Source organism: Anas platyrhynchos, chromosome 5 (genome assembly GCF_047663525.1).
Source record: "Anas platyrhynchos isolate ZD024472 breed Pekin duck chromosome 5, IASCAAS_PekinDuck_T2T, whole genome shotgun sequence".
Lineage (NCBI taxonomy): Eukaryota > Metazoa > Chordata > Aves > Anseriformes > Anatidae > Anas > Anas platyrhynchos.
The window spans coordinates 34,784,216-34,808,237 of NC_092591.1; the positions used below are offsets into that span (position 1 = coordinate 34,784,216).

A 24,022-nucleotide genomic window follows, 5' to 3' on the forward strand; every position below is an offset into this window, starting at 1 on the left:
GACATTTAATCATGTTTATTATGACAAACAACAACTTCAAGTGAGGGCTGCAGCAAAATGTCACATAATAGCCTCAGGGAGCAGGTATGAAATGCTATGGTATATTTGCTACTTCCGTTTGTATTACCATGTCGTTACCATACACACGGCATGCCCACTTTCAGGAAACCTCTGCTTCATTCATGTCATTAAATAAAATCCCTAAAAAAGGCACAGCGATGGCACTTGCTGTAGCTTTCAATACAATGCTTAGTCACCGAATCAAAAACATCTCAGTACAATTCAGACTGACCTTCCTCTGTGGTTTCTCTCTCCACATCACACAGTTTAACAGAAGTAACCTCACTTAGTCCTGGTTGTCTTTTTCCTCAACTGACTCAGATACTTTTTCCCATTTTATACACGAAAGAGGTAAGGTAGCAAGAGAAAGAGCACTGGGCTTCACTTAGTCCGAAACACAGTATTTCTTTCTGAAAAACCAGCATAACATCACACACCTAGACGTGCTAGAGGAAAAAGCATCCTGTTGCAGGAAAAAAATAAACTCCTTAAGAGATATCTACTGAGTAACTAATATTCTGCTAACCACCAGCAGTCCCTACCCCAGACTCCAGTTTAGAGATACTTGGAGGGTGCACGGAAGTCACACCCGTGGCGAAGATCTATCCACAAGGGCAGGAAGTGCCCTCTGGCCTCCACAGAAAGGATTCCTCTCAAACCAGCTCTCCAGAGGATGTCACACTGCTTTTTCACTACATTTTTTGTCTGGTCTTCCAGGCTGTAGTTTTCTTGCTGGAGCATTTCCTGTCTGATAAAACTCAAACTCAAGGCAAGGATTATAACAACAGCGAATAGCAGCTACACGCCACTTATGTTCACATACTTTAAAAAAGTCTTAAAAATACTGCCATCTGCCTTCAGTAAAAAATATAGTCAGATATCCCCCTTGTTTCTATTAAAAAACAAAAACAGGGAATTACAAGTTCCATTTCCATCAAGAGATGGAAAAAAACTTAAGCATCTACATCCTTTAAGAATACTATCATCAATGTTCTGGTGTATATATTTAATATGGTTTTACTTTTAAAATGAGTCTTTAAAAAATTAAAATCAATCCTCTGAAATTGAGCTTACAGTGAAAAATAAATATAGGCTCATCTCCATGTCATATGGGTTTAATTTTTCCCTCTCCTGACCGTTCAGTCTGTTAAAAGACAGAAAGAGAAGAGCCAGCCACCAGGCAAGCTCTGGTCACAGATTAACTTCTCCACTTGAACTGAGCCCTGGGTTTGGCCACAGTACAAATACAAAAGTGTTGGTGAGTCTAAAAAATGGCTGCTCTGAGCCATGATCAAGGTGCTTAAGGGATTTCTGACTTGGTGATCCACTTGCTGATGTGAATCCTTCAGCATAGTCACCATTGCAAAGTGTCTATGAGCAGAAAGACCGGTGCAGTTTTTGCACAGACCTCTCATACGCAGTATTCTCCCAGCAAGGGCCTCACAATGCATTCAGAAACTCTAAAAATTCCATTTGCATCTTCGTTAGTACTTTTTTTTTTTAATCCTCAAAGAGTCCTTCTCCACTAACTTTGTGCTGTCACGGTACCTAGCGATTGTCTTGTCAGTTCATGAGGGTTAGTCCTGGGCTCTTCTATATGATGTTCGGAGGTAAATACTTGGGACAGCATTTCCAGTTCTTTGAGGAAATCCTGCAACAGATACAAACCAGAGAACCTTTATTGGCAAGCGTCAAAGAGGCTTCTTATTTTTAGTTGAAAAGGTTACAAGGTTAAACACGTTGATGGTTGTCCAGAGTAAAATCTGAGGCTACAACACTGACTGGAAGATGAACACCTGTAGGCCAGTGAGTTCAGTTCTTCCCCCAGACCCTCATCCTTCTCAGAAAAAGACCACATCACACAAGTTGTTTTACAATTTTCTTGGAAGTGTTTCCACTGCACTGGACATTCTGACATTCACACCAGGACAGACTTCAATCAAGGCAGTAGTACCAGTAACAAGGTTGTTGACAGGCAGCCCCTGTTGCTGCATTAAGCAGGAGGGTTATGGGCCTCATCTACATGAAAGAGATTTACTGTTCTGTAGCTTTACTTTTTATTTCTTATTTTACTTATTTTGCATCCCCGCCCACGGCAGGGGGGTTGGATCTAGATGATCTTTGAGGTCCCTTACAACCCAGGGGACCTATGACAACCTATGATTTCACTTGGTATTCACACACATCTAGTTACTTACTGAGGGCCAAGGGAGCTCTCTGAGGCTGCGGAAACAACTCTCTATTTCACTGGTTCTCATAAGATCATGTTCTACAAGACCGTGAAGCATGAAAAGAAACAAGTCCCACTGCAGAAAAGAAAAAAATATCAACATCTCAAAAAGAAATGGATTTTGCATTTGCTTCCCTATCCCTACACAGTTCTGTCCTGATCCAGGAAGGCAGGACATCACAGGAAAGGAGCGGGAGGAGAAAGAAGTGAGCAACATACAAAATGAGCAAACAATTACTCGAGTTCATACACTGTATTCCACCATAAAAATCTCAAAATTTCTAGTCCTCAGTTCCAAAACACACCAAGTATTTCATTCATGCGTGTTCAGGAACAGCTTTAAAAACTCTTATTTATGGGTTTAGCCTGCAACTAAATAGGGCAATTTTCAGCTTGGTAGTTGGGGATCTTCTAAGTAACACCCACGTGTGTGCAAAAACAAAAGCTGAAAATACAAAGGCAACCAACTACAAAATCGTGTGTTTGGTCCTATGATCTCTCAGGCCCAGCTGGCCATTTTGCCAGTTGTTCCTTAAGTAATCTGTGCCTTCCTAACAGCCCCAAGGCAAACACAGAACGCTGACAAGCGCGTATCCCTCTACCCACACTCAAACAATGCCACCCAGACAGCAGACCCAATGCTGCAGGCCTCACTCACACAAGCCATCAGTTAACATGGCAGGTGAGGGGACTCTTAACGTGAACATATGGGACTGGAGCAGGTAACTGGCAGCCCCTCAGCTGAACAAGCCTTACCTCCCGCTGCTTGACTTCCGAAAGATAACCGATGTTCTTCCTGCTGAACATCAGCTGCACGGGAACAGGCGTCCCAAAGTCTTCCTTCCAGACAGAAAGCAGCAGTTTCAGAAGGCCATATGTGGGATTGTTCTTTACTCGCAGCCTCTCAGAGCTCTTCTCTTGGGGCTTGATCCCAACACTTAGAGGAACACGATCTGAAACTAAGAAAAGCAAGAAAGGTGAACTTCCATACTGCAAATTTGTCTTTTTACTTTTATCTGCCTGGTCCAATAGCACATTTTGTATAGCTCATAACTAAATCACCGAAGTAAAAACACTTAAGTGTAAACCACTGAACTTAAGGGGACTAGAGTTTAGCAACAGGCAAAAACATGAGTTCTAAAACTATAGTAAGTATTATTATACAGGAATAGATTTATACTGCTCCGAGATAAAGAATGCCACTTGGTTGGCATGCAGCCTGAAGTCCTGACAGAAGACTGAATAGAAATTGAAATAATGACTAACATTTAATAAAAGAAGACGTAGGTGTTACTCCAAAGAAAAAAGAGTAACACAGTAAAACATCATCTGAATCTACAAATAGATTAAACAGTTGTTCATAGCTTTGAGCTGCGTATCTTTATACAAGTGAAAGTGAAGTTGTACAGCGCTTAACTGCAGCTAAACACACAGAGAGAGAAGATACTAGGTCTTCCTTGGTACAATTTAACGAAAAGGGGCAGATTTACACTGCTGTTCCCCATTTCACAATATTTAGGCACGGACGGCAGCCTGAACCATATAAAATCTCCTTAAGAAACTTCTAAAAAAAAATTGGAAGGGTGCTCATGGAGAAAGCATCTGCATGCAGAACACTAGCTCACACTGATAAAAGCTTTGCATTTAACACATTAGACCAAGAGAAGCAAAAATGAAAGCGCTCACAGAAGTCACAATACACAGAATACAAGTTACTCCCTTTCTCTAAAAAGAGACTAAGAAACATAATTGCATAATTTATATTCAGGGGAAAAAAAGTCTGCTGCAACTTTTCAGAGGCAGTGATACAGAGAAACGTATGACATTTAAATGAAGGTATCAATAAAGGAAACTACAAAGACTACAAAAACTACAAGAACACCAAGTATGAAAGACAGTTAGTAACCTTCACAGAATAATAGTGACCATTCAAGTTTGACTGAAAAAAAGCTTCGAAGAGGGAAAAATTAGACTTCAAGGCACAAAGAGAACTAAACATCCACAAGCTCTAAATAGTGAAATATCTGATCCCAAGGATTTAAGAGAACTTTCACACCCCTTTTTAGTCTTAAACAGCTTATCATGACTGACTCACCCAGCAAAGAAGCCAACTCAACTGTACACTTTGCCAGCTGCTGCTCTGATGTCGGACACATGAACTAGAAAACACAGAAAAAGTTTTATCTTTGTCCCATCCTGCAAACTGGACAAAACACGGCTTCACAAGGGATAAAAGAGTAGACAATTTACAGCAAGAAGCACAGAGGTGTAATCAGGAGAAAGTCTGAAAGACAAGAAGAGATCCTGCATGACAAAGGGTTCCACAAAGGCTAGATGCAAGTGCCAAGTGTATCTAGAGTGTAAAAAATGCAATGCAACTTGGCCACATTTGAGCTCAGGAAAAAAACATTCAACTGAACTCAACTGTGCGACAAAGCAAACTACAGAGTTTACAAGTATGAAGATGGCTCAAAGCGGTCCAACTTCGTTGTTGCTTTTTTTACTTCTACCTTTCTGCACCGAAGCGTCTGACTCAGTCTTCCCAGCAGGGACTCCAGCCAGTCATGGTCAATCACTTCGCCTTCATCCCGTGGGCCCACAGCAACGCAGAGCACATCCTTGATGAAAGAGACAACAGGGATTCACCTACCAAGTCTGCATTTCCACGAACAGATATTTGGACCTATGACAGAGGTGAAAAATTAAAAGGGAGCTAGGGAAAGACAGCAAGCCAGGAAGTGAACATTATGTACCTTAATCTCGTTGATGATCTGGGAGGGAAATGGGGCACGGTGCTGACAGCCTGGTGGGCAGTCCCTCCTCAACTCCAGAGCTTCCTCGCTGGGCAAGGGAAGCCCTGGGACTTTCAGCATTCTGTTGAAGGTTGCCTTCACTTCTCTTTTTATTAGTGCTGCAAAGGGAAAAAGGGAACAAATCCTGTCTGCCTCAGTTCTTCCCTCCATAGAGGCAGACAACTGTTTTAAAATGCTACCCTTACTAGCCTCCTATTCTGAGAGCCCCTGTGAATGAGGAAAGGCCAGTTCATGCTTTCAAACCCTCCTGACTCTGAGCTCCCATCACGTTAACGGCCAGAGGCACAGGTGGGGAGCTACCACTACCAGGTACCAGTGGCAACCCATTTCATTTCCCATCAGAAATGTTTCAGTAGCTTTATTGATCAGAATAGCTGAACTAGGAAGCAATGCCAAAGCAGAACGCTGAATCAGCATGACCATACCAGTTGAACCACTGTGCCCACAAAAGACACAGGTTTTGTACCAAAATAAATTTTGAGCAGCAGCCAAAACACTGAACTCCTGCTGCTGAAAATGGTGCTGGGTATTCCTTCCCAAATTCTTGGCATCACCTCCTGAAGCAATGGGTTTTGAGAGGTTCTGAAGAGTTGCCAGAGCACTACTACAGACTAAAAGGAGTACAGTCACCTGCAGCCTGCTGAAAACATACCCAGTCAGAGAAGCGTTCACTTTGAAGAAGTCTTCAGAAGTTCTCTGTACACAGGGACCATAACATGGCCTGACAGAAGCAGACTGTATCCTATATTTGAAGTGCTATGACAACTTCAGATGGGATATTTTCAGAAGCTTTCCACAGCATTCATTCTCACCATCCTAAACATCTCCATAGCTAAAAATCACAAGGGCCAAGCTTGAAAAAACCCTGAAGAAGGTTCTTGGAGCTAGGAATCACTCCTCTTATTCCTTAACAAGAAGGGACAGAGCAACTGCACACTTCCCACTAAAAGAAAAGTGCCAGTCCTTTTTTTTTTTTCCCCCCCTCTTTACCCTTGAGTACTTCATGACACTAGAATAAACTTCTAGTCCTTTATCTCAGAAAGAGTACAATATACAGGTTAGAAGCCCAGTTCAAGGTAAGGAAACTCACCTGCAATGTTGGCAGAAAGCCAGCCACAGGCCTTCTCAGTAGCTAGTTCCACTGCAATGTCTTCCGCACTATTTAAAACCTTTGCAGGGAGGATAAGAAGTGATATACTTCCAGTCACAACATTAATAATCAGTGAGGAATCAGAAGTCTAGAGGGAAAGGGCTTAATATGGGCATGCAACATTTAACCAGAGCACCACCATCTCGGTGGGAGCTGCTACTCTGAGCAATAAGACAAACCCATTTTGACTTCCCAAACCCCATCAGCCCCATACAAATACCCTCAACTCTTTGTGAAGTTGATTCTAAACCAAAAGCATTATCCTTGCAGGATGAATGCAATTTACCTACCACTCTAGTCTCAAGAGTTAGCTACTGGTTAGAGCACCAATTTAACGAGAACATCCCAGATAGCCTGGCAGAGGTGACTCTCTGTAGCTGTCAGCCTCTACATCAGGGCATCTACAGATTCCACTGTCCTAAGCTATTCAGTGATAAGTGAAGTGGCAACAGAAAAACAGTAACAATCCAGATGCAAAGTCAAGGTCTTTAGCAAGTTTTAGTGAAAATACATACTGCTGCAGATGTTTCTTCTGGCAACAACACCCTTACCGCCTCAGGACCTTTTTTTTTGCAAAATCTGCAAGAAAAGAGAGAATACGTGCCTTAGTATTAGTTAAAGTTCTTGGACAACAGTCAGAAGTTCATTACTGTAGGAATTTTCACATGCTCTCTTACAGTCAAAACTAGTTGGAAGACTGCAGTGAAGTATGTCAAACCAAAATAACCAGATAAGGAAAAATCAGTTACAAGCCCCCAGGCTGTAACGTTCAGTTTCCAAAGAAGGGAAATACAATAACTGCAGTTGATGCCCGTTTGGAGCTGGATGCAGAGGGACACAGAGCACCTTTATTCCTTCCTACAAATACGGCATTAACTGGCTGGAGGCACAGCAGACAGTCACCCTAAGAAGAGCAGAGGTCAGGGTTTATAATTACTAGAACCTGAGCAAGACAGGCCAAGCCGAATGAGGCTTATAGATTCCACAATAAGAAGAGAAGGGAAGGCACAAGTTTAAATAACTTTTCCTCCTTACTCTCTGCCTTTGATGAGTGCCTGGGCCCCTTCCTCATACAGATGAGCGCACACCTCTTCAAGCAGCTTGTCATGATTAGCATCCTCCTCCTTCACTTTATCCTGCAACATGACTTCAGCCCTTTGAACCAACTCTGCTACCAGTGTTGCCCTGTAAAAATAAAGATTAAAAAAAAAAGTCAGACACACTGAAATTGATACAAGAAAAAATGCACACTAACTGAAAGCAGTTGTTTGCCCTATTTCAGGAGGGTGTCTGTTGCTCTCAGAGAGAGATGCAAGTAGCACTCTGGTAGGAAAAAAAAAAAAAAAAAAAAAAGAATCACTGTGTTCACTACTACACCATTTCCTTGCTCTTTTCGACATGGAAAAAAAAAAAGCAAATAGAGATCTCAGAACAGTACTAAGACTCAAGAGTCAAAAGCTTTTAAGTATTAATAGAAACATAGTTACAGGTAACTTTTGTGGCACCAGTACTTTTACACTCAGTGGTTTGTGGTCAGAAATTCAAAGATGTCAACAGCAGCCCACTACAACCAGTGTTCTTCACAAGCTGATACTATTTAATGTCTTTGACAAGTTGGACATGGGACAGAGCCAATCCACAGCAAGTTAATGAACAGCATGCTGGAGACCAGGGCTGCCTTTCTGAAGGACCCTCAGAAGCTGAAGAAACGGGCTGACAACAGTGGTGACTGTACACCTGTAATGGGCATACAGGCTGGGGTCAATTGGCTATGGAGCAGCTCTGCAAAAAAGGATCTGGGTTCCATGCAGACAGGCTGAACAAGTCAGCAGAGTCCAAAGAAGGGCAGCATCGTGCTGGTCTGACATTACCAACAGTGCAGCCTGCAGGTGAAGGAAAGTTACTGCTCTCCTCACCACTGTGAAGCTGCACCGAATATCCCTAAACTGGGATGATGGAACTCACAGCCTACAAGGAGAGACAGGGGCAGACAGCTTCATTTAGCCTGGAGAAGAGAAGATGAAGTGGGAACAGAGGGATATGTTCTTCAGTCACATAACAGATAGCCAGTGCTTACTTGATGTGCTTAACACAGTTGGATCCCACCCTCTCTGCCACAAATTCAACTGTTCTCCGCAGGGAGGGAGGCTGGTTGTGGAAGAAGGCCTGCTCCAACTCCACCTGGTCAAGAGAAAAGTGCCACAACTGATTAGAACGCTCCACTCAGATCCTCCTCTTCTCTTCACAAGAGTGGACAGAACTACCGTATGTAATTGAGATAAAAGGCAGACAATTTGCCTATACAAGAATATTCTGCTACAGTAACACTCAGCACCTTTATAGGATACATCTTCCCTATTTTTTTTTTCTAACCTGAAGCTCATCACCAGTGTTTATGAAACTACAAAAACAAATGACTAGTAAAGAGAAGAATGGGAGAGTTCTGGCAGCTCCTATGCAGTTCTTATCTTCTGTGGAATGCATGGCTAAAATCTAACTAAAAGCAGCCTACGAGAAATGTACTAACATTTTCTGTAAAAAAGAGAGGGAGAGGCTAATTGTTCTGATCACAAGAATGCTTACTGAATTTCTCTGGATTTCAACGCTCACGTGGTAATACAGCCACACAATTTAACCAGAATAACAAGAAGTAAGAATATTTGACTGTCAAACACAACTTTCCCTGCTGTCCAGGCCCATACCTTTCTTTCCCAAACATTAGGATATCACTGTGTATCCCATGGAGGCAATTCCTCCTGCCCTGGTTCCACTTGTGACTCCCGAATTTCATTACCTGCAGTTTCCGTTGTGTGACGGAAGCCTTGGGTGCCAAAGACTCTGCAGCTGTTGGAGTGATTTTCCTTATAAAGCCACCATTTTTTGCTCCGCTACCAGCCACAAAAGAGGCAAGTAGTTTCCGCAGCTCACCTGCATGGATAAACATGCACCATCCCCATAAGCAACAGAACAAATCAAAAACTCAGGAAATTCCACAGCTGAAGCTTCAGAAGAGCAGAGGCATCCCACTCATCTAACTAGCAGGGCAAGGCACCAAAGATAAAACAGGCTTCCAAAAAGCTCCCTGGCATGTTGGGGCTTGTTCGAAAGGATCACGGAGCAACCATTGCTATGGATCCCTTTTTAACACAGCAAGCAGGAACCATAAAAAAATATACAAGGACAGTAAGACAAGCAGAACCGCACAAAATTCTAACAGGATCAGAAGAAAACAACGGGAAAAGCCTGAACATCAGTTCAACCCTTAGAAGCTTTGATGCTGAAAGAACAGCTGGGTTAACATACAGTTTTCCTAGCAGTTAAGTCCCAAGAAGCAGAACAGCACCCCACCGTCTGGCACTGTTCTCCACATATAAAGATTTAACCAACGACAATCAGATCTCATGAAGAAGATTCTTCAGACAACAACCTGACAAAGCATCAGACACAAAAGGATTCTTCCCCTCTCCCTCAGCAGCAGAAACATGCTCAAGGATCAAGACATTCCTCACAACTCAGACTACACTATACTTAGGATGGAAAATTTGTACACTTACCCCTTATTGTGTTTCCTTCCAGTTTGTGAAGAATGAACTCCCCTTTTCCTCTGTATTCAATGTCTGCAGGTGAACTATCCTGACTGTGCAGCCTCCCTCCCCCAACTTCACCAGATAACTATTCTCAGCTGCAGGCTCTTTAATCAAGGCTCACTTATACACAGCTGAGACCTGAAGCTGTGAGGAGGGCTAAGAAAGACAATCCAAGAAAGTTCTAGAGAATGCTAGGATAAATATAAATAAAATACTCACCAAGGTAGGGACAGCAGGTATAAAGTAACTGCTGATCCACCAAGGGCACAGAGTCCTGGTGAGAAAATGAAGGAAAAGCTGAAGCAATGCAGCAGGAAGGAAATCCTATACACATGGTCACATGCAGGTTTCAGAACAGCCTTTCCATGAAAAGGACAGAAATAACTGGATTCCAAATTCACAGTAAAATTCTACACTTGGCAGCCCAAGTGTTCAGACCAGCCCAGTAATGCACAATCAACTGCTCTACATTCAGTCAGTGTAGCTCAGTCCTTGCTTCTGACCGCTGTCAAAGCCCAACTGAACCATGATGATTAGAGAATATAACCAGGACTGTTGACACTGCTGCTATTTGTAAAAGAGAAACCTACCCATGGAGGAGAATAAGTAAGGAACATCTGCTAAGCATTACAACTCCACAGGTGTCTTCTCTCAGACTTCCTAGAACACCACACTATGGAGTAGTGTTATCCCAGTATTACACAGTGCAGCCAGAGCCATGGAAGGAGAAACAACTTTGGATCCCATCCACATGGGCAGTGTATACTGTGCTCATTTGCAAAATGATCAGCTCTGCATCTCATCTCTGCCACTGAAAAGACAATGCTAAACAGAATTTTCTAATGAGAACACTCACCTTGTACTGGCATAATCAATGAGCAGGAAAACAGCATCTGATCTTCCTGCAAAACTTGGCAACTACTCTACAAGCTCTTGCTGCAGTTGGCCTTTGCCTGACAAAACCTACTGAGCTCTTAACACGCATAGTTTATAATCCAGGATGCAATGCAATCTAGCCACTTGGATAAATTGGAGCATCGCATCCATTGGCCTACATATTCGCTGCTCAATGCTGTTGCACTGAAGCTGAGTTCTTGATAATCTTAATCTTAAACTCCTGAGGCCATTGTAAGCCTGCTCTCATCCACAGATTCAGAGGGCCTGCTGCTGCACTAACTCACCAAAGCCTGAGCAGAGGTCACAGTATCCACCATCACTCCCTCCTGCCTGACATCAGTGGCAAAAAACAACTCTTCAGGGACCGATGGAACCTGAAACAGAAACCCCAGTAGGTACAACCCAAACAGCAGTCAATAAGTTGAACAATTTCTGATAGACAGTAAAAGCTTCCACCCACCCACCCACAAAAAAAAAAAAACACTAAAGATCATAAAGAGATACATAAAGAGATTTTTTCCCCATAAAATTAAAGATTTTGTTACATCAACGTAACACATGCCACCTTCCTTACCCTCCCCATATGGTATCTTTCACCGTTCCAGCAAGTTCCTGCTAACAAATTACCTTACTTCCAATGGAAGGAACAAAAGGATTTTAAAAGTTCATTGCACACCATCTCTTTCGCAGACAAAATTTCCCCTTTTATTCAAGGATGCCAGCTAACACTCCACCTCTGTGACAAGAGCTTCCAAGTTCTAACAACAATTTGCTGTCAATTTGCTTACAAGGATGCAGATTTAAGGACAAAATGTGTTTAAGCAGCAATTAGAATTCCTACTGGAAAAAAATGATACTTCACACAATTCGACTACAGGAAAGTAATTCTCCATTAGAACACAGAGGATGGTTTGAACCCCAAACTAGTGTAAAAAAAAACAAAACAAAAAAAAAAAAACACCACAAAGTAGTAATTTCAAGTGTGTTAACTCATTTCAATACTATCTTCTATTGAGTTTTGTACTCTAATTTTTCTACCTGAAAAAGCCATCCCAGAACTGCAAGGATCAGCAGCTTGTTCAGGAAACTCATCTCCTTATCTTCAGAAAGGACCATTAACCTGCCATGCAGAAAAAGCAAATAGAGACAGTGTTAGATTTCATTAGCACAAATTTAATTAACAAAAAAAATCCCAAAGCACTTAGTATAATACTATTTGTAACCATGTACACATTCCCTACTTGTCTATCAACAGAGTGGAGAGCAAGTTCTACCCTTTTGCATGTACCCATCTGAATAACATGCTGCTTTAACGCTGGAAAAGCCATTGCTAAATAACTCTCTAGAACGTGCTTCAAATTTTCCTCATGTACATAAGCACAAACAGTAGAGCATTTTTTAGGCATGAGACCCACACTATGGGTCTAAGGTTTAAATTCAATTTTTAAAATTTTTCAACTGCAGATGTAGAATGGGTGAATGGGGATTTGAAGAATATTTACTTGATGAAAAACACATATTTAAATCAAACATTATTCTTGAAGTTTAGAATGTGCTCCTTTTGCAGCTTCATGTAAGATAAGAAATGCTCATGATTTGCACCAAGAATTTCTTAAGAATCTCAATCTAGGGCCAGCATGCACTCTCAAACACTAGGTACTTCCGAACTAAGCAAGAAAACATTTACACAAGAGGTTTGGAACTGATACACTTTCCCAGGCTCTTACCTGTATACCTGCAGCAAGAGACAAAATACCTTCCTATAGTAATCAAGGAAAGGAGCGATATGATCTGCAAGGGAAAGAAACTCCACAATCCATGGAACAGTGAGGATAGAACGGTGATCCCGAATAGATTGTCTCAGAAGCTTCAGTACGTCCAGTACGGGCAGGGTCTTAATGAACAAGACAAGTTAAAACAGAAGCTTGAAGTTACCTTTTGATAATTAAAGAAAAATCTTTCTCTATATCATGACTTTTCCTTCTAGGATTTCATCTTCTGTACAAATATGAGCTGACTTTCTGGCTAATGAAAACATTCCTCTACACACCAGCAGAGGTAGAAAACGCACTATGACAGCAACCAGAATCCCTACTAGGGACTTCCAAAGAGAAGGCTGTAAGGCTATAAGCATGACTATGTGCAAGCAGAATCAAGGTTTAACCCCTGCCTCCTTGCATTCAGTACATCACACTGGCAGGAAGAGGGCATGAAACTAACAAAAACATTCCTGGTAGCTGGATTTTACACTACAAAGACAAGTCTTAGCTAGGTCAGAGTTTTGCTATGACAGACTAGCAGTAATAATAGAAGACTGAGTACCTCACTATCAGTGCATTGCTCCCTCTTTTCTACATCATACAAACTCCTCTGTCCTCTGTTCCCAACTTCAGAATATCTGATAGGGACACAGAACAGTGTAACATCTTCCCAAGAATCACTGGCTTGCTCTGAACAGGCATGACTATTGATTATTCATAATACACTCCTTGGATGAGGAAACCTGACTGTCAAGCAATAGTCCACATTAGACTTTTTTTTTCTTTTTTAATGTTTGGTTTCTTACTTGGTTTCTTAATGCTACTGCAGAGTCTTGCAGGTCTCTAGTTGGCTGTTCCACAGTGCGATATGGCAAGAAAACAAGAAACCCCAGGAACTTGGCGAGGAGTCTCAGACTTAATAAGACCACAGTAAAACGCTTCTTTTCATCCTGAAATGAAAAACATAAGGTGGGGCAATATCATCCTAAACTGGCAAAGCCATTACCTACACTAAACTTCCAATCCCTTCATGGAAAAAAGGCAGCCATATAGCTTCATCAGTGCTTTTAATATAGGTTTCAAAATGCGCATTTGTCAGGCATATTTTAAATTGGTTCTGCCTCCACTGCTTCATTTACTGTAAGGAATTAATGCAAGAGCTTTCTAGAACAAGAAGCTGCTCAGTCACATCTTCATATTGACAACTTTGGGGACAATGAGAACTGACCTCATGATGCCTCTTTTATAGTGTTACTGCTCTGTGAGTTTTTGTGAAGCTTTTGCTGCTACTTTGCTAACAGTCTACAAACTATGACACCTGTGATAGGTACAGGTGAGTAAAGGAATATCTGAACAGACATGACTACAAATTACTTCTAACTAAAGTCTTTCTATGTGGAATAGTAGCAAGGATCTATTGCAATTGAATGCAACAATTAAACTCAGTTACTTCATTGATGAAACAGATCTAGCACGTGTACTAACAATCTAAAATGAGGCTCCCTCACAGGAGATTGCTTTTCAAACTATGGCGCATTATCTCTTCAGACACAGTTCTATGAGGCATCCTGAAGCACACAAGTAAACGCAAAGGGGCTCAGACATCCATACTTGTTGCAGAGCCCTGATAAAATCAAATGAAGAAGCTCTTCTGCCATAAATACAGTGGCAGAAGCTCCAAACTACTCACAACCAAAACAATTGTTTGGGTACAGTATCAGTTCAGGGAAACTGCCAGACATGTCTGTTTAAAAAAAAAAAAAGCTTACCTGTTCGTCCATATCTGCTTCCCCATCACTGTGCTCATGCTCTACCAGAGTAAGGCCATCTAGTTCAAGTATCTTCAGGCACAGGCTATCCACCAGGTGCTGATTGAACTGATAACTTCAGCAAAAGATGATGAGTCAGATTGGGCTGAAAACAGCAGTAAAACCTCAACTAACATACCACAAAATTTCAAGCTGGTGTCTTGAGTTAATCAAGCATCAGATGACAACCAGAGTAACCGACTGACAGGCAAGAAAACAATGACAAAACTAGCAGTGGCTGACCGCCTTTTCCACTCGCATTCCTTGGAACAGATGCTATTTATCAAGTCCCAGCAAAACATTAATAATACGGATCTGTCCAGGCAGGAAGCTGTAAAGTAAGTGAACTTAGATTCAAATCTCCCCTCTATCACAACACATCCATGCTGTGGACTGTGGAAAAGCTCATTAAAAAAAAAAAAAAATATGGCTTCATCCTCTAACTCCTTGGCTTCATGCACTACCACACAAGGAATGTTTGCACAGTCTAGTGCCCTTGCTATAAAGCACTGCCCTCCTTGGCACTGGGAAATGCTGGTGGCCTGTGACAAGATATTGTGCTTTACAGAAGGAAGTTTACCATCTAGCTTGATGTAGCACTCTATGCCCCAGACAGAACCTATTAACACGTTCACTGGCCAAGGACACTAAGTGTGGTATTATGCAGTTTTAAATCATTCCTGATATGCTCTGCCTGGGTAACTGCTATGTCCCAGGCTCTCAACCCCCCGCTACAAGAGCGACGTGCTGGTTTTGCCCCCCACACACCCACGCTTTGACAAGGAAATGGGCAGCCAACCTTCCTGCGCTGAGGATGAAGTCCCTGAAGAACTGCTGGCACCCTGGGAATGAAGGGGGTGGGCAAGGTCCTCTGATGCTCTGGGGAACTACAAATCTTTCCTGCAACCTCTTCAGACGGCTCAGATTATCAGGACCCAGCATATTAAGGACATCCTGGTCTGGGGTGTCTCCCCAGCTTGCGCCACCACCAACGGGACCTTTACACATCTTCAGGAGACAGAAAGAATAGGAAGGTGAACAATTCATAATAAAGCAACATGTCATTTCATTACCCCACACGTTCTCCCTTCTGCATGAGACTTTGTTTTAGGAGGAATCCAAGCATGGCCTTTTCAGCCAGCCCACATTAAAAAAAAAGATCTCTTCTCCTCACAACAAAACATGCTACCCACCTTGGCCACAAACAGCCTAAAGATTCTGAGAGATGGATGATATGCAACTAACTCAGGCACATCTAGCAGCCAACATCTGCATGTGTGGAGAGAACACCTATCACTTGTATGGTCTTCATGAACTACAGACACAACACTGATGCAAATTCAGACTGGACACGAGAGGAATTTTCTATATTCCAACAGCTTGCATCTTCCAGAAATGCATGTGGGCTAACATTTAAGGGTATTTTTGGTGTCTATTTTGCTATCCAAAAGGAACCTACCAATATGCCAGCCACTTATAGAGAGAATACAGTGAAAATTTATACTTCAATCAGAAGCATCCTTTCTTTCTTCATTCCTTCAGCTACAGTGAAGTCAGATGATGCTTGAAACTGGTCGGAAAAACTCCTGTAAACTACAACAGCAATACTATATCAAAAAGAGTCTGTTGGGCTGTTACACAGAACAACCTGAGACTCTTTGCAGGTAGTATACTCATGTTGCTAAGGAATGGAACTGGGAACCTCTGCATTTTATATATGTTGAAATATATCATTTACATTTCTAAAAATTAACTGTTCTAAAATTAGATCAGAGTAAATAACCATGAAAAATGAATTCTTACAGCTCACGATGTGCTCAGTGTGCCTTATATCTAATAGAGATAAGGGGCTTGTCTATAATTTATCACTGATTCATATTTCCAGAAAACAAAGGAAATTCTCTTCCTGAAGACTTGGCTCTCCCCCAAAAAAAAGTTTCAATAAGGAAAATCTCAAACTTGCAAGACAGTTTGTTTTCTCAGACTGAGGAAGGATCAAATCACTTTTGATGCACATTCAAGAAAACAAAATCAACTAATTTACCTGGATGAGCTGTTTCTGAAAGAGCCTGGCAAAATGGCTGTGGTTGCAGGTTGCAGACAGGTGAGCCATCATGGCCCTGTGAAGGAAGGCATCACAAAATGCTGACTAGATCTCTGAAGTATTAAAAAGTGGTTTAACCTCAAATCACATCAAAAGCACAAAATAACTGCTTTTAAGAAGACAATCTCCAGAGCTTTTCAAAGGCCATTGCAAAAAGCAACATCTTTATAACCAAGTTTCACAAACACTGAGCCTCATCTGCTGATCATGGAAACAAACATTCTCCCTGGATTCTCCCTTAGCACCTGAAGAACACAGCTTTAGAGATAAAAAGACTCTCTTCCTTTCCTGCAATAACATTTATTTAGGAAGACAATTAACTCATTCATCTCCCATTCTCCCCTGTGCAGAGCACTGTGTTGAGAGCCCATGTGGATGTAAGAAAGAAAACAGCAACACCAGTACTTCTGATGCCCAAACAGGACAAAAATTTAAATCAATTTAAATCTCAGCCTTGTTTTGCTCCAGATGTGAAAAGCCCCCTTCATATGTGTAACTTGAGTAGGCTCCTGGTTAAGACTAATACAGAAACCTACAAGGCAACTGCTTTCAAAAACATACATTTCTTTATACATGTATATACTCCATTTTTGATAAAACAATAAGCATAAAAGTTTGCCTTCCATATGAAGAGCCCAACTTGTCTTGTTTTCAGAACCAAAACACCAGAAGCCCCTAAAATAGCTGGAAGAGATAAGAGCTTCTGAACATGTAACACATTTCCCTGTGCTTCAAAGGAGTGGGGCATTGGAAACACAAACCGCATAGAGAAATGCAACCAATAACAATGTCCAGATCACAGCACAGGTTGTGAAAATGGCACTTTCTGTGACTGGGAGCAGGGTAAGAGTTAGACCAAGACTAATCAAAATACGCTACTGCCACTTTTGCCTTGTTTCTTTACAATGACAGTTGAAAATGTTAAATATAGAAGTGACTTTACACAGACAGTATCTCCCAAGAAGCACAGGCCCCAACAAGTCAGTGTAGAAGACCATTAGAAAGAACATAAAAATTAAGATGCTGAGTCTGGTATGCTGCACCAGTAATTCACCTATACTAAAGCAGCAAAAGTTTCAGTTCTAGCTGGAGTTGCACAAGACTCCTACCTTATCTTGTTGCCCAGAACTCTTTCAAAGTCCCAGCCAGTTTTTTCATGGTTATCCTCCCATTCACGCAGCAGCTCGTAAAAGATATCCCTGTGAATCAAGATGTTTAAGGGTATAAATTCCTCTTCAAGTTTGAAGTAAAAACAATTGAATATTCAATTGCTCCTAAGTTTCCCAGTGAAACTCTACCTCAGATTAAGTAACTCAAGCTTCTACACATTCAGATACCTTTGCAAAACTCATTAGTGTTAGCAGTACTTCAGCAAGTTTCCATTTTCCATGTCTTTGACAGCATGTGTTTAAGCTTGTTATGCCCAAGCTCAGATGGAATGACCAAAACACCCATTACCAGACATACTGAAGACTGAGAAGCAGGAAAGAATAAGCCACATGAAATAATACCTATGAGGAGAAAACAAGGACAAAGACAACTTGCCATTCTTCCCTCGCCCTGTTGCTGCAAGCACAGAGGGAGGTGTCAGGAAGAATACGAAGCATACCAGATCTATATGCAGAAGCAATCCAGTAGGGTGACACATTGTACTGGCATTTACCAGAAGCCAATAAATCCTGAAGAATTAGGCTGTTCTTCTTTAAAGACACTAAGCGTTTAGCCCCTGCAGTCAATATGGACAAACACTTTTTTTTTTCAATTAAGAGTGAAAATCTCAATTTTTTTCTGGACTATATAGCATACACAAGACATTCCTAATATCCCTTTTTTACAATCATGGAAAGATTATACCCTGAGAGCCATATGACAACAGCAAAAGAGACTTACCTTTGTTTCTTAAATATGTGAAATGCTCTGTCACTGGGAAAGTTAGAGCGATTGTCTGTTTCTGGCTGGAAAGAAACAGATTGTACAGAGCATGGCAGCAGGAGAGACACCTGTTGAAAATACAAAAGAATAAGTCTGTAGCTACGAAAAAAATCCACCTCTCCCAAACTACATTCTGATATTGCATCTAGTTGGCCATTGTTCTAGGATCTGTGTTTATTAAATACGAATCTCAAAAGCAAAACCCGAGCCTGTCAAAATCATTGGCTGAGTCAGCACCTGGAGCACAATGTATGGCCAGCCAGCAGTGATTCACAGCTATCAGTCACTGCAACTTGCAATTCACTCACCCGTGGCCAAAAAAAGAAAAAAAAAAAAAAAGTACACTTTCAGACACTTCCCAAAGAAGACATGACAGGACAACAGTAGCAGGAATGAGCATAAGCATTAAGGCCAACATAAATAACACTACCACAAAGGTATGAGATAGCATCAGGTGAGGTGTGCCAATACTCACCTTGGCTGTGCTGCTTTCATAAGCCTGCTTGAGCCTCTCATGCAAGGTAGGAGAAAAAGATGCAATCCGTTCATTTTCAGCCAAGAACTTCAGTGTTCCCTTTTCTAAATGGGAAATAATTCTGCCAAGACAACATCCATAAAACCCACAGACATACAGACATAACACCATAAGCGTAATCATTTCTTTACATCTAATTAGATTTTATGAAACTACCAAGTAAAAAGTTCTAAGCCCCAGGCACCCAGGATCAAATCCCATTGGCATCTGTAGGGACACTTTTTTATTGCTTTCATCTCATGACTTTCCCATTCTTGCACAATCACGCTGAAGTTCAGCAGACAGACCAGCATAAGGGAAATTCAAAGACACATCCAAATTCAGGCTGAGTTATGTGTTTTGAGGGAAAATTAGTAACTCCATGCCTGGAAGTAGTAAAGCTCTAAAATACAAGCACACTTGTTTCATCTCACACACATCTGTAGACATGAGCAGAGAAAAAAGCCTCAACTCACTCATATTGATAATCCAAGACTTGAACAGCAAAGTAAACACAATTGTGCACACTTCGGAAATGCTGTCTCCCCGTTGCATCTAACGAGAAGAAGTAAGTATGAGACAACAGCACCTGTCACCATTTATAAACTAAATGATCAACAAATAGCTCCCAAGGAACACAGGAATTGCCATATCCAAAGAGCTAAACAGTCTTCCAGACCAGTATCGAGTTTCCAGAAGTTCGTATTTCCTGGTACCTCAATAGACAGATCCCTATCCTTCTTATAGTAATGGCAACCAAATTGTTTAATGCTATATGGAAAATAAAAGATTCCTGCTCAGCCTTCTCAGGTCAGTAGCCCTTCTGAGTTGCAAGGACCAATGGAAGAGAGACTCTAGCATATCCATCTTTCTCTCTGAAAGTTTCTTTTAGCAAGTAGCTATGGGTATTCACACACAACAGCAGAAAAGTAGATTCAAACATTATCTAGCAACTCTGCTCTATCATGCTGCAGAAGCACTGCCCATGCATGCATAATTTTTGTCAGCATCTCAGCTGAGTCCCACAGCTTTATTTATGAGATTTACAACTAACTGTCGAAGCTAAGGACAACTTATCTATACCACATTACCATTCCATGAAGGACATTCTTTCCACTCAGTTCTATTGCTTACTTTTACTTCCTTCATTGACTTCAAGGTCACTCTCCTCTTCTTCTTCTGCAGTAGAAGTGCCTTTAGATGTTAACAGCTGCAGAACAAAAAAAAGCTCCAGAAAAATATTTGGTACCAGGTTTTCTGGAAGAGAAGAAATGAGATAGTAAAGATGAATATTTAGTATTAACCTGTTTTAATAAATAAAGGCAAAAAAGATAGAGAACTGTTCTATGGCATAGTCAGTAAATAACTCTCTCCCCACACACAGCCAGAGTGCACATCAACATGGAAATTACAGGAAATATGTGATAGGGAAGGGTCTGGTTGCTCAAATTTACCTCATCAGCTAAGACTATATAGCTTCAGCCTCCTGCAGGTCAGAGTACTGTATCAGGTTCATCTCCTTCCCTAAACTTTTACCTAGAATCCATCTGTTTTAACAACTGTGTCGACTTAGTTTATTTTTCCAGATGTTATTTGTACACTGTAACTATCCCACAACTTTCACTGCTCATCTACCTCTCCCTTGCAACGCACATGCAAGTTCAAGCTCACAGAAAGGTCAGTCTCACATCTTAGTCCTCACCTGCTATGCACGATGAGTAGAGCTGTGCCAGACACTCCAACTGTTTCTTGCAAGAAACCTTAGCAGGATCCGCACAGGTCACCAGATGGCTTTCAGCGGGAAGGCTTGCACTGCGAGTGTAACTAGGCTTAGTGGGAGTACCAGGATCAAGAGATATCCCTGCAGGAGAAGAAGCCTGGTGCAGCAACTTGCATCTGAAATTCAAGAACAGCAACACACCATGTGACTGAAGATGATACACAGCAGCCCTGTGATCAGAAGAGGCCTTTCCCTGGCAGTAGAGCATGAAGGAAATCCTGCAATAACTGAACTCATCATTTATACTGCCTAAAGCTGCTTGTACCATGACAGTAATTTAACACATTTTTCTTAATGAGACAGGATCCTGTGGCTAACAATCAAAAGACTCAAAAGAACCACCGATTCCTACTCTGCTGACACACCATGTCACTTTGGCAAAATTATCTAACTAGCCTTTGCTATTGCTTCTTCTCACCTAAACCAGTATTCATTAAGGACATCGAACCTATCCTAAAAAAAGAAATATATTGCATGTATAATTTCTGACAGCTAGACACTGCAAAATCTATGAAAATAGGGTTCACATACATACTTTCAGCTGTATTTACAAGTTAAATGATGCTCTGAGAAGATCTAATACCACTACATAGAAAGGCAATGCAACAACTGATGAAATCCCATATTGACAAGTTAAACAACAGAAAGAATGAACTACTTCAGTTGTAGGATTCTAAATCAGTAACAGTTACTCAGTTAAACATATAGGTATTGTTAAAAAAAAATGCCTCAGAGGTCATCCAAAATGCAGGAGCAGAGTGGCATATGTAAGATCCATGAGAAGCAGGAAAAAAAAAGCCATTAATAGCAATATAAAATGACCGTTAAAGATCCCTATGGAACATCCACGCTGGCAACAGCACACCCACTTACACCCAAATTGTCTTAAAAGTAAAATCTTTAACAATCACTTTAAATGCTATCAGCAGGACAGAAACAGGAAATAATGACATGTGCAAACCCATGAAGTGGCAGTCATAAGAAAGTGGTAAAGACTCCTGAAGATAAAATAAGGGTCATTGTTCCAGAGTCAGCACACCTTCAAAACAACAAGCACAAGCTAATTGCATTAATGTGTCTAATATGCATAAATATGTCTAACACCAGAGTCACAGTTGTGTTTAGGCAAAGTATAGTTTGAGGTTACCCCTATCTGGTTTAGATATTCTTTGGATATTCTTCATTTCCACTCTCACTTTGGTACCATCTTAAGACAAGAGAATTAAAAATTAATACAAGCCTAACACCACCATGCTCAGACAGTACCGTTCTTTCTTCAGCATCTCTCTCTCCTCTTGAAGGCTGCTGCTTATCGCAGAAGTTAGGTTTCCTTCCTGGACAGTACTAAAGGCCTCAAGGCTTGACCCAGATGAAAACCGAGCAGTTGGAGACTGGCTGACAGGCGTAGAAGTGAAGCACGTCTTTGGCTTGGAAAGGGGGCGCTCGGCACTTACAGGAGTGGGGTTGATTCTCCTTGACGGCTTACTTTTGCTGAAAAAGTGAGAAGGGATTCTTTTGAAATCACCAAAACAACAGAACAGTTGCCCGAAAGAAAAGGCAAAGTCACCAGGGAGGCCAGGGCTAGCTGAAGACCAAAAAGAACATGGGCATTGGCCCACTACTTTGCCCATAACCGCATTACACAAATGAAGCCGCACATAAACGTTCATTACCAGAATTCACAGAACATCAGCCAAAAAGCTTTTCTCCCTAGCATCAATAAAGCTGAAGAACCTTCCAGGACTGCTCTTCATTACCAATTGCTATTGCATTAAACAAGAAATGTGAAGAGCCAAGATAATGCTGACTTGTTAGAACATGCAAGGACAAAGATGTGCTCAGCCTCTTATCAGCTGGCCTGTGCAATGGCAAGCTGCAGGCACATCGCAAAGCTAAAGAGGCAACCAGGTGAGTTCAGAGCAGAAAGCTGACTACCTGTCAGCTCCCCTACGTGGCAACTGCTACAAGACTCTCCTGGCCAAGGAGAACAAGAAGCCAGCCCCCAGGTACTGCTTATTACAGCATCTTCTGTATTTTCACATGCACAACAGGATGAGCTAGTCAAGAACAGTAACCTACAGCGCAACCCAAACGAGGCAGTGAGAAATACTTGCTCTTACTTTGTCCAGCCAGAGGCTGCACCCATAGGTGGAAACTCCTCCAGGTTGTTAAGATTTAGCTGGCTGGGTGGGGATCTAGCAGAAACAAGAGGCACTTCACTCCGCTTTCTTCTCCCTCCACTCCACGAGGGACTGTCATTCTTTCCATCTTCCTCTTCAGCAAGGGAGCGCCCCAGATCCCGAGGCACCTGCCGGCCAGAGGCACTGACTGCACTGCCACCTTTCCTTCTGCCTCTCCTCGCTGGCAGGGCTTCGGGCGTAGCTGTCAGGAAGCTCCCCAGGCTGGCCTTCTGAGATGAGCGCCTCTCGCTGTGGTTAAGCACAGGGCTGTACCCAAAGCTCGGGCTGCTACTGGAGGCCATGCTCGGGAAGTCGCTGCAAGGGCTTGACAGGTTTGACCCTGAAAAGGAAGAAGAGCCACTGGATGCAGCAGCGGGGGAAAAGCTGGTATCTGTGGTGCAAGAGGTCACTGAAGTCCTTTGGGAAAAGAGCTGCACTCGGCTGCTAGTCGCATGACCTGCTCTCCTTTCTGATCCTGTCCTTTGGCTCCCATGGGCCTTGGAATTGGGAGTTTTAGCAGGAGTAGAGGGTCCATTAGTCAGGATCTGGCTGGTTTGCTCCCTTAAAAAGTTCAGCAGAAAAGGCACAAAGTCTTTCTGAAGTAAACTGAGAGACACCAGCTTGTCATGGATGTGGTTCTCCTGCAAGGAAAGAGCACAAAGCATTAACATAAAGATGCTACCTGATACCTTCTTTTCACTCATTTAGTAGTTACTATGGGAATGTGATACACCATAAAAAACAATATGATTTGTCAAAGCAGGCCACTAAACTTCAAGTGACCATAGCACCAGTCATAGATCTGAAACCCAGCCTCCACACAAGCTATTTTGGCAGGAGTTTTCAGATGCTGTCATTCACTTTGGTCTCCAACTGGGAACCAGCAGAACTGCCTCCCGGAGACACCCGTAATACTGAAGCTACAGCCAGCAAGAACATGGAGCAACTGGCACCTCTAGGTCCAATGTTTCAAGGTAAGATGGATAATTCTAACATAAAAAAAATAAAATCTGCAATTTCTCTGTTACCTACTCATCTACAAATACCTCACGCTCCCACAGAGGGGTGCTGTAATAACAAACATTTAAGCACTTTCAGCGCCAAATGCAAGACCAAAACTGCTCTTCTATTTCAATTAAACAATTTATTTGTTTGAGACCCCACAGAGCTCTAATAGAGACCACGCAACCTCAAGGTACATGAAGTT

The 24,022-nt window shown here is 41.9% G+C and overlaps 1 protein-coding gene across 1 annotated transcript in view; it reads right to left on the reverse strand.

Moving 5' to 3' along the window:
* Nucleotides 1–24,022, reverse strand: part of CDAN1 (codanin 1) — a 25,714-nt gene continuing 1,692 nt past the window's right edge. Inside the window, exons 2-29 of the mRNA XM_072038793.1 lie at nt 22,756–23,456; nt 21,902–22,126; nt 20,558–20,751; nt 19,990–20,112; nt 19,332–19,410; nt 18,817–18,937; nt 18,300–18,409; nt 17,519–17,608; nt 16,350–16,425; nt 15,105–15,313; nt 14,267–14,381; nt 13,304–13,447; nt 12,465–12,631; nt 11,776–11,857; nt 11,022–11,111; nt 10,060–10,114; nt 9,048–9,181; nt 8,331–8,434; nt 7,289–7,438; nt 6,769–6,832; nt 6,194–6,272; nt 5,044–5,201; nt 4,801–4,908; nt 4,386–4,449; nt 3,047–3,249; nt 2,259–2,366; nt 1,609–1,711; nt 1–808 (exon numbers count right to left, since the gene is read on the reverse strand). Of these exons, the coding sequence (XP_071894894.1) occupies nt 753–808; nt 1,609–1,711; nt 2,259–2,366; nt 3,047–3,249; nt 4,386–4,449; nt 4,801–4,908; nt 5,044–5,201; nt 6,194–6,272; nt 6,769–6,832; nt 7,289–7,438; nt 8,331–8,434; nt 9,048–9,181; nt 10,060–10,114; nt 11,022–11,111; nt 11,776–11,857; nt 12,465–12,631; nt 13,304–13,447; nt 14,267–14,381; nt 15,105–15,313; nt 16,350–16,425; nt 17,519–17,608; nt 18,300–18,409; nt 18,817–18,937; nt 19,332–19,410; nt 19,990–20,112; nt 20,558–20,751; nt 21,902–22,126; nt 22,756–23,456 (3,912 nt within the window). The 3' untranslated portion in view covers nt 1–752. The remainder of the gene's footprint in view (nt 809–1,608; nt 1,712–2,258; nt 2,367–3,046; nt 3,250–4,385; nt 4,450–4,800; nt 4,909–5,043; nt 5,202–6,193; nt 6,273–6,768; nt 6,833–7,288; nt 7,439–8,330; nt 8,435–9,047; nt 9,182–10,059; nt 10,115–11,021; nt 11,112–11,775; nt 11,858–12,464; nt 12,632–13,303; nt 13,448–14,266; nt 14,382–15,104; nt 15,314–16,349; nt 16,426–17,518; nt 17,609–18,299; nt 18,410–18,816; nt 18,938–19,331; nt 19,411–19,989; nt 20,113–20,557; nt 20,752–21,901; nt 22,127–22,755; nt 23,457–24,022) is intronic.